Source organism: Bos indicus x Bos taurus, chromosome 4 (genome assembly GCF_003369695.1).
Source record: "Bos indicus x Bos taurus breed Angus x Brahman F1 hybrid chromosome 4, Bos_hybrid_MaternalHap_v2.0, whole genome shotgun sequence".
In the NCBI taxonomy this organism is placed as follows: Eukaryota; Metazoa; Chordata; class Mammalia; order Artiodactyla; family Bovidae; genus Bos; species Bos indicus x Bos taurus.
Genome location: NC_040079.1, coordinates 5,220,719 through 5,234,851, shown reverse-complemented (window position 1 = coordinate 5,234,851; position 14,133 = coordinate 5,220,719). Strand labels below are relative to the sequence as shown.

Sequence of the window (14,133 nt, the reverse complement as noted above, 5' to 3'; positions counted from 1 at the left end):
CAGACCATTCAAATTATTTGTACGTTAGTTGAGGGAGAGCAGACACAAGATACAAACTAAACTAGGTGATCCCAAAGAAAGCCAGCACGGCTTCTGGGGAAGTGTGTCCAGGTGCCCCTAGTAAAGTCAAGACATGAGACGCACGCAGCTCCAGTGAGGGCACGGAACCTGGCACCGAATGGTGCCATTCTGGTTACTGGCAGACTTTGGGCAAGTTATTTACCTTTCCACTGCCTCAGTTCCCTCACTGGTAAAACGGGGATAATGTACAGCATCTCCTACACGCAGGTTATAAGCACTAAGTAAGCGAACACACATAAAGTGCTGAGACTAGTGCCTAACATACAGCAGCACTGACAGCTTTTATCACTGACAATATACTTTGTGACCTAATGGGCCCCTCACACGGGTCCCTGACACGGATGACTTACTTCCATGTAAGGCAGATAAGGAAAAAAACAAACAAAAAAAACCCTGAACGTTTAACTCTTAAGTTCCTGGAAGGAATTCAGACATGTCTAAAAAAAGTAAGTGCCTTATAAGCCTCATAATGACAAAGAAATGAAATTATTTTCATACAATGATTGAATGAAACTCATCTAGGCATTAATTACAGATGTGGCCCATCTGGAAGGAAAATCTAGTGGAAAACAAACACAAAGTTTTTCCTTACACATCAAAAGGTATTTAGATCATTCTTATCAATACAACAGAAGCAATCAGAAGAATAAAGACTGGACTGATTCAATATACCTCACAGCAGAGTGGGTGGGATCGAGGTTCCAGAGGGAGGGGATAAATGTGTACTTACAGCTGATTCAGACTGTTGTACAGCAGAAACTAACATAACCTTGTAAAGCAATTATACTCCAATTAAAAAATACACTTTAAAAATTTTTGCTTAAAAAATGCAAAAATTTTCATAAGCAAACTGCCTAAAAAGAGCCTAGAAATTCTGTATTATGAATATGTCAATACTTTTTTTTCCATTAAGGCAAAAAAAGTTTGACAAATAAGACAGCTTTTCTCTCCCCTCCCCTGAGGCAGAGAGGAAATAAGAGTTCTTAACAGTCACATTATTAACCAAACTATAAATTCTAGGAAACATAAGAACTCTGTCATATCATCTTCATATTGTACACTTACTAGTTGGTACTCCTGCACAAAAAATGCAGTAAATTTAAAAAACAAAAATATTAGAAAGTGAATGCTAAATCATGAAAGAATTGACAGAGGTACACATCAAGGGAAAACATATGTTTTATTGTGAGTCAGTCACATACCCACACTAAGACATTTATCACCTACAAAGTTTATTTCAACTGTTTAGTTCTGTCATCTATACATACAAGTTTTAGAGTTGTTAAGGAGTTATATTTCATCCTGATCATTTCATTATAACTGAAGCCCTATTATATTTTTCTTAAATTAAGTAAGTTTTGATTGTAACTGAAATGCCCAGCTAAGGCGCTCTACCTGGTCGGTACGGTTTCCGTTTTCTCTTTTTCACGCCCTCCGTTCCTTCGGCCCCCTTAGCTTCATCATCCACAGCTTCTCGTTCAGGACTAGATTCTGATTTTCCATCACAGTCCATGAGTTCTCCTTCTGGAAAAAAGTAAATGTACAGACAGAACTGAAAAACTGCCGAATGTATAGCTCCTATGTAAGAGGAAAGACAAAGCAAAGTGGCTGCTGAGCCACTCTAATCGTGCATCCCACCTGACAGGGAGAGTACAGAAAGAGACGGAAAAGGCCCCCGACGGCTGGAGAAGTCTTGCTCCTCAGTGCACCCTTCTCAGGAAACGCAACACGAGGCTCAAGGAAGGGGAACAGAGAGGATGCTTGGAAGGACAATTATAAATCAATCTGCACTTAACCTATCACTCCTTGCTATTAATTATGTCTTCAGGTCCAGGACCCGAAGGCTGTCTCTCTAGCCTAGAACTCTCCTGAGTTGCAACTAATCTGTAATTAGATATTACCCAGTTACTGGAAACTCTACATACAAAATTGAACTACTAATTTGAAATGAACTTCCTCCCTTCCTCGGGATTTGCCTGTCATTAAAGAGCAAAGAAATGTACCCTGCAGAAGCCAGACTCCTGGGAGACAGTCTTGACAATGCCTCATTTCTTTTTTCATGCCATCAAGGCTCCTCAGTATCTCTCAAAGGCGTTTTACTTTTCTCGACTGTCATCTCAGTCCAATCTCAACTTACTGCCATTCCCTCCCCTCCTATCCCTCTCCTTGCTTCCAAGCTTACCTTCCTCCCTAATCGGTTCTTTAAACTGCAGCCTAAATGATCTTTCTATAAATACCTATCAATTTTCTGCTTAAGAACCCCTTAATGTCTTCCCAGTAGCCTGAGAATGAGATTCAAACTGTAAGGCCCAGGTGATGTGTCCTGTGAGCGCCACAGCCTCACTGCCCCCCCACCAACTCACACTCAGTTCCCTGTGCTCATCAAGCCCTCCCCTCTGTCTGCCCCTATCCCCCGTCTCGGAGAATTTATCTCCTGGAGAATCCCCACAGTTACATGTTCCTGTACATTAACATTATGCGTCATTTGAATTGGTTCTCTTAATGTCCATTTCCTTGCTAGACTATATTCTTCTTAAAAACAGCTATCAAGATTCTTATTAACAGCTGCATCCTTAGCATGGTATGTAACAGGTGTTCAATAATTTTCTCACAGAATGATGTAATCAATGCAATTAATGCATAAGAGAACACTTTTAAAACCATGGTAATCAAAGCTTTTCAAATTATGCTTTATGCTGTGCTGCAGGGGGGAAAAGTTATCAAATACATTTAAGAATAAATTGTTAACACTGTTCTTCAAGATTGTAAGTATTATGCATAACATTTCTATAATACCATTAGCACTGTGCTTTTTTTTTTTCAGTAGTATTAATATTAGGTCAATGTTCGAGGTCAATTCTATAATTATTCTGATAATTGCTTTCAATAGCTAAAATTAAACCATGAAAATTTATTTACTGAAACTTAGCAAACACCAAAGAAAACAAAACAGTGTAATTACTTACCTTAAAATAAACCCACTGAAATATATATGAGAAGGAATTTAGGGTTAGATGGTAGACTAAAAATCTAACTTCACTCTCCCGAAACCCTACACAAAGCAAAGCAACTTATTTAAAAAAATACAAACTTAGAGAGAGAGAGAAAACAGGAAAGAAGAAAAGCCATAACTTTGGAAGGAGAAAGCCGAAAGATGAAAGACAACTGAGTTAATCGCAAATTCTCATTTAAACGTGGAAGGAACTAAAAAAAAAAATCCAGCTTATATCACAATCTTCAAAAGAGTGAGGAACTGGCAGAAGCAGGCACCTTTGGAAATGGGTAGCAGGAAGCTAAAACACAGAACTTCATTAACTACAGGAGCCGCAATCCCTATGACCGTCCCAACCCCACACGCTGGGAGGCCGCCAAGCGCACCCACAGGGTTTGGGACTCCTGGGACTCAAACTGCACACTGGGGCAATGTTCTAAAACAGGATTAAGTGACTCCAGGCAGGTTAAATGCTGGCACTCTCATCTGGGGGTCCTTCCCCACTAAACTCCCAGAAGGTCAGAAGCTAAGCCTCTACGCCCCAAGAGGAGACAGAAGGTCCTCCTGGGAAACCGAACCAGCCCCAGGCAAAGGCCTAAAGGCGCTGGCACTGGGGGATTCTCCCAGCAGGAAGCTGAGGGCACACAAGCTCCGTCAACACACCACCCACAGCCTGAGGCTTTCCATCAAGGCCTTAACCCCTCATTGTTTTCAAAAAACTATTTGTTTATCCAATCACCACTTTTAGCCTTCACTTTTAATCACACAAGGACAACCAAGACTTACTAATGAAAGACAGAGACCTGAGACCACAAAAAGCAACTAGGAATTGAAAGACTATGTGGGAAAAAGAAAATATATATATAAAACTTTAACGTAAGATAAAACACAGGAGAAGCAAGAACAGGATGCTATGCAAAGGAGCATTCAAAGGAAGAAAGCTCTTGGAAATTAATGCATGGTATTTAAGAACAAAAGAAAAATGAAAATCAGTAAGGGATAGAAAGCTAAAATAAGAAAATTTACTTTAGACTAAAATGCAAAGACCTGAGCTGGAAAGGAAGAGAGAAAAGACAGGGTGCTTGGGCTGAGTAGGTGAGGCACCAAGGGGAGGAGCATCAGGGGTTTCCAGAGTGTTTCCTAACGTTGAGGGGTGCGGGATGAGGGGCCACTCAGTGCCCAAGCAAAGAAAGGGAAACTTAAGAGAATGAAACAGACGCACCTTCATGAAATTTCAGAACACCGCGGACAAGCAATGTCCTAAGATCCAAACAGAATCCAGAGACAACACGGACCATACCAAGTTCCCTAAACAGTAGAAACTAAAAGATGCTGGATCAATGACTTCAAAATGCTGAAGGAAAACTGAATTCCAACCTGGAAACGGTCAGGAGGGTGGGTACATTTTCAGAAATACATAACCTCTCAAATTTGCCTTCCATGCACTCTCTAGAAACTCTGAAGTTTCTCAAGAAGACATGTCCACCAAACGAGAAAGAGAAATATACGAAACCTCAAGCCCCTCAGAGTAGACTGGAAAAAAGAAAGGGAAAAAAAAAAAAAAAAACCCAAAGAAACAAAAAAACCCTAGAGGCCTCTCAAAATGGGAACTGAGTTACTTACAGCCATACAAAGGAATATGAAATGAAAAATGGTGTAAAGGCAAGGAAAAGAACATTAAGACCAAAAAAATGCATACCCTGAGAGCTTGGACATGAATTAAAACACGGCCACAAGGACACACAAAATGGCCGTTGCTGGAGAAGTGAACCGGCCAGACACGGAAAAGAGGAACACTCTTATTCTTGTTTTCAAAACGTGAATATACCACTTGTCCAAAAAACAAAATTTAAAGAGTCGAGGGAATGAGCATTAACAAATCGCAAACGTACCCACCCAGCTGCTTTCTCTCGTCTGCTCTGGCCCCTCTGAACCTACTCTGACCCTCCCTGCCAGAGACTGAGTGCTTCCCGACGCCCCCACCATGTTGTGAGGGGGCTCCCCCGGGGCAGCAACCGAGAGGGAAGCATTGTGATCCCACTCTTGAGACACAGACTCTGTAGACTGGGGGCGGGGGGCGGTTTGTATTAACAGGGTACTCCGATTTCAGTAGGTGAATTACAAAGAAGCCCGCTTTTACTGGACAAGGAGTTTGTTTCTGATATGCTAAGGTGATTGTTTATGACTTATTTCCCTCAAGAAACACTCATCAGTAGAGTTAAAAATTAACCGCACAAAGATGGGTATTGCTGCCATATTTCAGAAGCATTACAAGTCCATGTGGACTTTGTTTTACGTGTATGATATGATGCACGGTATTACTTCTAAGGGGATGTCTCTGCTGGCAGCCTCAATTCGGAAACTGTGCAAGTGCAGAAATATCCACCATTTCTCACAGCACTGTTTCCCAGAACAGTAGTCATTGGGAAAGCCGTACAGTCTTTTTATTGATGCTTTGTTTTTAAGAGGCTTTATAATCTCATACTTTGGGAATTAATGTGTACTATCAAGAAACCTCTCAAATTTTGTGAAATGCATCAGATTTAAGTTAGGACTATGAAATCACTTTTCAGGAATTTTCTAACGGCCTCAGAAGTGACAGTTTTTCACCATACTCTGGGTGACGGACATCGGGTCAATTCATCCCAGAAACACAGACTACTTCTTTACAAGCCCCACCCACTTAAAACTTCAAAATGCACTTCTGTTCCACAGTACATGGAAAGGGACATCCTGGGCGCAGGTCTTGAGGGGGGATCTTACACAGAAACATCAGAACGCTTTTCTCCCAACCACACAGACCCAAAACCACACTACTGCGTAAGAAGTATCAGGATAAACAGGGGCACACACAGACCCACTGTAAGCCACGAGAATCTCTCATCTGACAACTGTAACAGCCTCCTGCCTGAACCACTTGCCACAGCTCTTGTGCTTCAAACTGTTTACACTGCAGCAGAGTGCTCTTTTAAAAATCTAAATAAGCTCACGCCTCCCTTCTCACCAGAAGCCTCCGACAACTCCCCTCCCATTTACCGTGAATCCTCAGGCAACGCTCTGCGGTCCTAGGGGAACTCCCGAGTCGCCTCCCTCTCTTTACACCTCTGCTCTCATTGCTGCCCTGTGCCCTTCTGCTCACCCTGCTGGACACACAGCACACATGCTGGCGCGCCCCACCCAGGGTCTATGCACTGGCATTCACGCCGCCTCTTCTCTCAGGTAAGAGCAGGTCAGGTCATCTGAGCCCTCACCCCACTGTCTGCATTCCCAATTCCTCTCAACAGCACTTGCCAAACACATTTTTATCAACTTATGCTGTCATATATTTTTAATGATCCTTTTTTTCTAATATTAAAATGAAAGTTTCATGAGCAGAGAAGTTTATCTGCTTTGTTCACTGACAGAACTTCCAACATCTGGTGAACGGCAGGCATTCACTAAGTACTGGTAAATGATGAGATGTGATGCAACGAAAGTAATTCTTTATTTTTGAATCACCTGAAAAGAAACAACCACTCTCTACAGATAAACAAGCCAATGGTGAGCTTCTTCAGAGATAAGCACAAACCTCATATTGAATTTAATGGGCTTCCCTGATGGTTCAGCTGGTAAAGAATCTGCCTGCAACGTGGGAGTCCTGGGTTCGATCCTTGGGTTGGGAAGATCCCCTGGAGAAGGGAAAGGCTACCCACTCCAGTATTCTGACCTGGAGAATTCCACGGACTATACAGTCATCGGGTTGCAAAGAGTCGGACACGAGCAACTTTCACTCAAAGTTACTTTTTCATCACAAGAATTCAGCTAAAAAAAAAATATGTATTTTAACCAAGAAAATGTTTACAAACAGATGTTTTATGATAACCATCGTGAATGTAAGCTTACACTTGAAAAAATGGTGGTTTTTCATTTCTAGAATACATGGATGGGTTCTACTTCAACTTAGCCATGGCATCTAAGCTCACAGCCATCTGAGGAGGCTTTCACTGCCATCTAGCAAATCCTGTATTTTCAGATTTGTGATCTTCAAACATACAATGCTCCTGGAAATTCCTCTAAGTTGATTCTATAAGGATACACGAAAGGAAGAGAACCCAAAAAGGCAAGATGCAAGACGACCACTCTCTTAAGACAGGGTCACACCAAGGGTTATCCTCTAAGTCAGCAGAATTTTGTGCTCTTTAGTGGATAAGTTCTGTCTGACTCTCTGCAAACCCACAAACTGTATCCCACCAGGCTCCTCTGTCCATGGGATCTCCCAGGCAAGAACACTGGAGTGAGCAGCCATTTCCTCCCCCAGGGAATCTTTTGGACGGAGGGATCGAACCTCTATCTCCTGCACTAGCAAACAGATTCTTTACCACTGAGCCACCTGGGAAGCCCCCAGAAGGATCTACCCTTGGGTAAATCACATCCCTTAAAAGCTCTTTTAGTTTTCTGCAAATGTATTCCATGGAAAATATGTTAAGTATTACCTCGACTATCGTCCATTTCGCCGTCCCTGGAATGCTCTGACTGGATGTCTGGAGGGGTCTGAAGGACAGCCACACTATTCTGATTTATGATCTTCAACTTCAACTTTGGTTTTGACCGTTTTCTTCTTGGAACGGTAACCGTGAGGCTCTGTAACTGAGTCATCCCTGATTCCGTCAAACACACACCATCCTGGGTGTAGGTCTTGGGTGGATCTAAAATTACAATATCCCAAGGAAACAAATTGAAATTCTCCTCTTAATTTTGACTGTTAAGTTGATTACTTTCCAATAAGGCCCATGTCAAGGTAACGTGACTTCTATAAACAAATTACCTATGAAACGCACAATTAGAAGTATTCAATTAAAAGTAATAGTTGGCCAAACTTCTTTGAATTATAGACAGACATCTTGTAAATTTTTTTTTAAAAAATGGTCTTCCTGGCATTTCTATCTTCATGTATCAATACAGGAACTTAAAAAGCAAGCACTGAAGCTAAAAAGCAGTGCTTCAGCCACTCAAGTATGAGTTTTTTCCTAGAGTAGCCTTTCAGTGTAAAAGGTGAGGATGAATTTACACAAGAGAAATAAGAATACTCCAGAAGCCCATTTGGAAATCAAAGTATCAGTATAATCACCTACAAGGAGAGGTAGTAAATAACCAGAAATCCTACAAAATTTGAAGTGTACAAAGTTGCTGCTCATTAGAACAATTTCTGTGCTATCCAAATGTTTTTGTATCAAAAGAAATCAAACAGAACTATGCAAAAGAATGACAGTTTAAGAATCCTGTTAATCACTATTCTAGGCTGACCTATTACAGAAGAAGAAGAAGTTCTGAAGAGATCTCTGTTTGCTAACTAAGTTTCATTGTTTAACTAACACAATACATCAATGAAATCAAAGCAAGTATGTAGTTAGCAGTTACTTCAAAAGTGGTTATTTTCACTGCCAATTTGCTGAGATTTGTAGGAATACTGTCACACTAAAGCTGGAAAAGACAGGCATTTTGTATATTATTAGAGAAATGATTATCAACATTAGGGACTTTACACTGAGAGTGATTAAGGCAGGAGTCGTGTAACAAGTCAATTACATAAAAATCAAGTGTTTCTTTGCAGTCAAGGAAAGCATTTCAGATTTTACCTAGTTCTTTCACTTTTGTGACAATTTGTGCTACAAGTGAAGATTCACAGCAGTCTGAGGAAGGCACTGAAATTAAAAAAAAAAACTCATAATTTTTTCAAAAAATTTAAAATGTATTTAAAGATTTACATATGGCTAAAGTTTCTACTGCTGCACCCATTTTAGTGAAATAAATGCTTGAATACTAAGCAGATTTAAAAGCTGTCTTGAAAACAACAGAACAACAAGGAGAAACAGTGGAGGAAATACTACGTAGAAGAAAAACGATAAAGAATTGATGCTAAAAAAAAAGGATCGATGTACTGGATTTCTACATATGCTTAATAATTACAAAATTATGAGTCTTGAAAGCTACGCTTACATCTTAGAGCTAAAATATATTCTTAATTTACTTCCTTTATGTAAGTAGATTGTTTTAATATATTAACTTGAGGTAATAAGAGTTAATTTAAAACAAAAAGTAACTTATTTTTCATAAAACGCTTTCCAAATAACAGCTTCACAAAAAGAGAAAAAGGAGCAGCGTTGAGCCCACTCGCTGGTTCAGGACGACAAGCACAGGCGAGCTGTACGGGACAGCGGACTCACCACTCAGATCACCTCTTACCATTTGATGTAGGCATATAGGGTCTGCACAGGCTACAATCGAAACCAATGTCTGCTACATTCTCCACTTCCTCTTCAGTACTGAAGTTCTGACAAACTGCATGCATCCACCTAGAAAGACCACGTTCGTAGTTTTGAAAAAAGAATACACTAAGGATGGTTTCTTTTTAAAAACTGCAACATTAGCTAACAGCCTACAATCATGAAGCCCCTAAGTCTCACATGCTCCTTCCATCCAGCCCCCATTTCTCTCCCTCCTAACCACCCCTGCTGGCCCAGAAAATCCATCAGAGCTGAAAAGAAAAAAGGAATGGGAACAAGTACCAGGAAATAAGCGGAAGCACTTCATTTGAGGAGGATCGGACAATCACTTTGTAATCTATCACAGACAGCCAGGACATTGGCTCAAAGTGAAAATGTCAGTCAGTCACATCTGACTCTCTCCGACCCCACGGACTGTAGCCCGCCAGGCTCCTCTCTGTCCATGGAATTCTCCGGGCAAGCGTAGTGGAGTGGGTGGCCATGCCCTTCTCCAGGGGATCTTCCCACCCCAAGGACTGAACCTGGGTCTCCTGCATTGCAGGCAGATTCTTTACTGTTTGCGCCACAAAGGAAGCTGGTGAGGGCAGGCAGAAAGGAACGGACAAGACTGTGCGTGGTGGAGCATACACAGGCTCCAGACGACATGTCTCCTGTGAGGTGGATAGAGCTCAAGGAAGTGAATGGTCAGTGGGAAACGAAAGCTGTCATTCTGCCTTACAACAAAGAACTGGTAGGCAGAGTCCTGAGAATCCTACGCCACTGACGAGATGCTATGCTGACCAACGCTATGTGAGCACTGCTAACACAGCACAGTAACAGGCCCCCGAAATCAGCCCTCAGGAAACGCCAAGTGAAACATGCTAAGCCTGGAATTGAGAATATAAAAAAGAAAACAAGTTTCTAGCCAACTAAAAAAATCTGGAAAGGAAAGATCTTAACTTCATAAATTTTAGATAGAAGAAAATTTCTTTTCCAATTTTCTTTTGCTATATTTAAGGGAGAGAAGCTTGCAAAAAAAAGAGGGGAGAGAGGAGAGCACAGCACCTGTCACACTGTCTGCACTGCAGAATCAGGTCCTCCTCTCTGTAGTTCCGGCAGCAGACGGGGCAGGAGGACAGGCTCGCACAGGGGGCGCACTGGGTGTAGTTGTTCTGCCACTCGCATCTCGGACCTGCGGACGTGGCTCCACAGTGCCTGCACCACACACACCTGGAAGCCGACACGCACAGGTCTCAGCCCTGCTTACCCGAGTCACGGCGTGGCTGAAACTCACAGAGCTACACACGGACACAATAGGGGAGGTACTCAATGCAAATGGGAAATGCGTGCTGATTAGTGATACCTGTCATCATTAACACACACCACACAATTAAGCAGGCGTGGCTAATCTGTGAAAACTACAATGATGTGGCTCAGTTCTGAACCTAAACGTCTAAGGAGGAAACCAAAGTCCCAGGGTACCATTTGCACTTCCAGCCTCCTTTGGGAACGGTTTGCAGGGGAGGGTCGAGGCAGTAGGTGTGGTAACTTATGTCACAGTCGTCGCACAGCAGGAGCCGCCCTGGGTCCGTCGCCTTCCCACAGGCCTCACACACGGTGCACTCAAGGCACCGCCAGCCCTTGCTCAGAACCACTTTAGTGATCTGCAAAAGAAACCACCAAGCTGTGTGATTCATACATTGATCCACGCCTCACACAAACAGGATCAAGTACACCCTACAAACTGACACGGTGCTCCCGTGCCCAGGAGCAGGAGAGGGGCAAGCGCTAACGCTCACTGTGGCCCAAGCCCGGGTGGCCACGTGCCTGCCTAGTGGACACAGTAACTGACATTTTCGCGCCTCAGTTTATGTAACTATCGTGTGCTCTGGATTTTATGGATTTTAAAGAAATCAAGTAAATTATCCCCAAACTGTTTATTATTATGTGTTTGGCGGCGACAGGATCTTTATTGCAGCACGTGAGCCTTCAGCTGCGTGTGAAACTGAAGCTTCCTGACCAGGCCGCCCGCACTGGGAGTGAGGAGTTTTAGCCACTGGACCACCAGGGAGCCCCCCCGTGATTTTTAATATAGGACTTGAAAACGTATGGATACGGTTTCAACCTACGACATTTCATGAATTCATGATTCTTAAAGTTGTGTACATCACGTAAGGACTTGTATATTAAAATCAACATTAAAAATGCAAAACTCTTAAGGTGTAACATGAATTCCCAAGGTGACTTCATGGTTTTGGAGGATTTTAGGCTATGAACCTAGGACTTTTAAAGTTCACATTCACTCCTCTATTCTCCTTTCCTTCAAGGGTCTAACTTAGTAGAAAAGTTTGAGAACCTCAATTCCTCAAAGCAGCCACATTACGTAATATTAAGAATCTGGAACCAACTAAAAACATCTAATAAGGTTAGAGACTATGTATAAAAAGGACAACAAAGAATCTGTAATAACAGTACAGCAAGTGATCAAGACAGAGAATAAAAGTTCAGACCATGAGGAAGCTACATGGGAGGAAAAGAAAGGTGAAATAAATGATCAACTATCAAAACAGCACAGATTTTCTAACTTCAGATCCTAAAATAGACTAATAGTTTTCAATTCTACAGGAAAATACTTTTCAATCCTTAACCTAGCTAAACCAGCAATTAAACTGAAAAGCCTTTTAGACATACAAAGACTCAAACTTCAGCTCCTGAGTACTCTCTCTAATGAACTTAGCGATATGAGGCATGAAGTGAGGGCATATACCAAGAAAAAGGAAGCATGGGATCCTGAAGGCAATGAACCCGACGTCAGCCCAGAGATATTAAGGATGAGAACTGAGCAATAGACCCAGAAAGTTCCAGCCCAGCTCAGAACAGAGAATAACAGAGTATAGAAGGGGTGGGCCTTTCCCAGAAAAATAGGTACTCGCTGAAATAATGTGCTATCATATTTCTACAGTAGGTAAAAAAACAAACAACAAAAACTAATGGAAAATCATCAATCATTATTTTCTTCTTGCTATAAAAAACTCCACGAAAAACAAACTAAACTCATACTATACTATTTAGGTCTCCAGTGAACATTTATGGAGTCATAACCAACGTGAAATTAAAAGACATTTGCTACTGGGAAGGAAAGCTATGACAAACCTGGACAGCATATTAAAAAGCAAAGACATCACATTGCTGACAAAGGTGCGTATAATTAAAGGCATGGTTTTTCCAGTAGTCAGGTACGGATGTGAGAGTTGGACAATAAAGAAGGCCGAGCACCAAAGAATTGATGCTTTCCAACTGTGGTGCTGGAGGAAGATTCTTGAGAGTCCCTTCAACAGCAAAAAGATAAAAAACCAGTCAATCCTAAAGAAAATCAACCCTGAATATTCACTGGAAGCACTGAAGCTGAAGCTCCAATATTTCAGCCACCTGGTGCAAAGAGCTGACTCACTGGAAAAGACCCTGATGCTGGGAAAAATTGAAGGCAAAAGGAGAAGGGGACAGCAGAGGATGAGACGGTTAGATAGCATCACTCAAACTCAATGGACATGAGTTTGAGCAAACTCTGGGAGATAATGAAGGACTGGGAAGCCTGGTGAGCTGCAGTTCATGAGGTCACAAAGAGCTGGACACAACATAGTGACTGAACAACAAAGAGTTCTTAACGTTTGAGACGAGCCACCCCAGAGTGAAGGCTCTGTGGACTCAACTTAAAGCTTAAAAAGAAGTTTCAAAAGGTTCAAACAACTGCCTGCACAACAACAAAAACTCAACCCCTTTTTTAAAGGAACCAAATCCAGACTTTCAACAATATGCTAACTCAATGCACCATGTCCTTGTGCAATCGAAAATTACTAGATGTTAAAAAAGGCTGGAAAACATATCCTAATTAGGAGAAAAAAGGGTTAATATAATGTGATGTGTATGACAGAAGCAGCAGACAATTATAAACTTTTCAAGGACTTGTGAGGCTGTGAAGTGGAGGGTGGAAGTTGGAAAGTAGGTTGGTGAACCAAAACACGTGCTCCAAATTTGATGAAAACTATCAACCCACTGATCCAGGTAAAAGAAAATGTCCTTTTGCATATGAATGAGGGTTTGGTGACAGTGGAAAGTGAGCAGGGTGAAATAATGAGTTTTTACTACATATTCTAGTAGTCAACTTTTATGATCAATAGAATGAATCAACTTCATGCCTTACCAAAAAATAGTATAAAGTATCTTTTAATATTAAATGTATACATTTGTTCTTATACTTTTTCAAGGCAATGCAGGACAATTACCACAAATTACCTCAAGGAGTTTCTTAAGGTAACACTTTAAAGGCAATATTTCAAGTATATACTTAAATATTGTCACATATGTATAATAATCCTAACAAACAATAATTGATTAATTATAAGAACTGGAGTTAGCACAATACTACTCAGTTCAAATCGTAACATTTATATTTAAGTGTATTTACCTTAATACTGACACAGTATGGATGGTAACACTGACCACACTGAGAACAGGCAAGTAATCTTCCCTCTGCTCCTTGGCCAAAACTGCCACAAACTACACACATATCCTGAAATCAAGAAACAGTAACATATTTTAAATCCAAGACCAAACTAAGAATATGCTAACATGCTAATTTTACAATCTGTATAAATCACCTTCTTCATTGATATAGCTCTAGAGCTAAATAATCAGTTGGCCAAAAAATTTGTTAGGGTTTTCCCGTAAGATGCTGTGGAAAAACCTAACAAACCTTTTGGCCGATCCAATATCAGATGACACCAATGTCAGTGCGAATGAGATGAATTAGAAATGGAC

General features: G+C 41.3%; 1 protein-coding gene across 18 annotated transcripts in view; it reads right to left on the bottom strand.

Annotated features, from left to right (window-relative positions):
- KMT2C (lysine methyltransferase 2C) overlaps positions 1-14,133 on the bottom strand; it is a 254,936-nt gene that overhangs the window by 63,165 nt on the left and 177,638 nt on the right. For 16 of the 18 annotated variants that reach the window (XR_003510636.1, XM_027538533.1, XM_027538516.1 and 13 more), the window contains 7 exons: positions 13,781-13,885; positions 10,798-10,979; positions 10,381-10,545; positions 9,296-9,405; positions 8,689-8,754; positions 7,546-7,758; positions 1,477-1,605 (listed from right to left, as the gene is read on the bottom strand). Coding sequence is in view for 17 of the 18 variants with exons in the window: in XM_027538533.1 (XP_027394334.1) it covers positions 1,477-1,605; positions 7,546-7,758; positions 8,689-8,754; positions 9,296-9,405; positions 10,381-10,545; positions 10,798-10,979; positions 13,781-13,885 (970 nt within the window). In the remaining variant the exon portion in view is untranslated. The remainder of the gene's footprint in view (positions 1-1,476; positions 1,606-7,545; positions 7,759-8,688; positions 8,755-9,295; positions 9,406-10,380; positions 10,546-10,797; positions 10,980-13,780; positions 13,886-14,133) is intronic. The other 2 variants (XM_027538525.1, XM_027538526.1) reach the window with 1 other exon arrangement.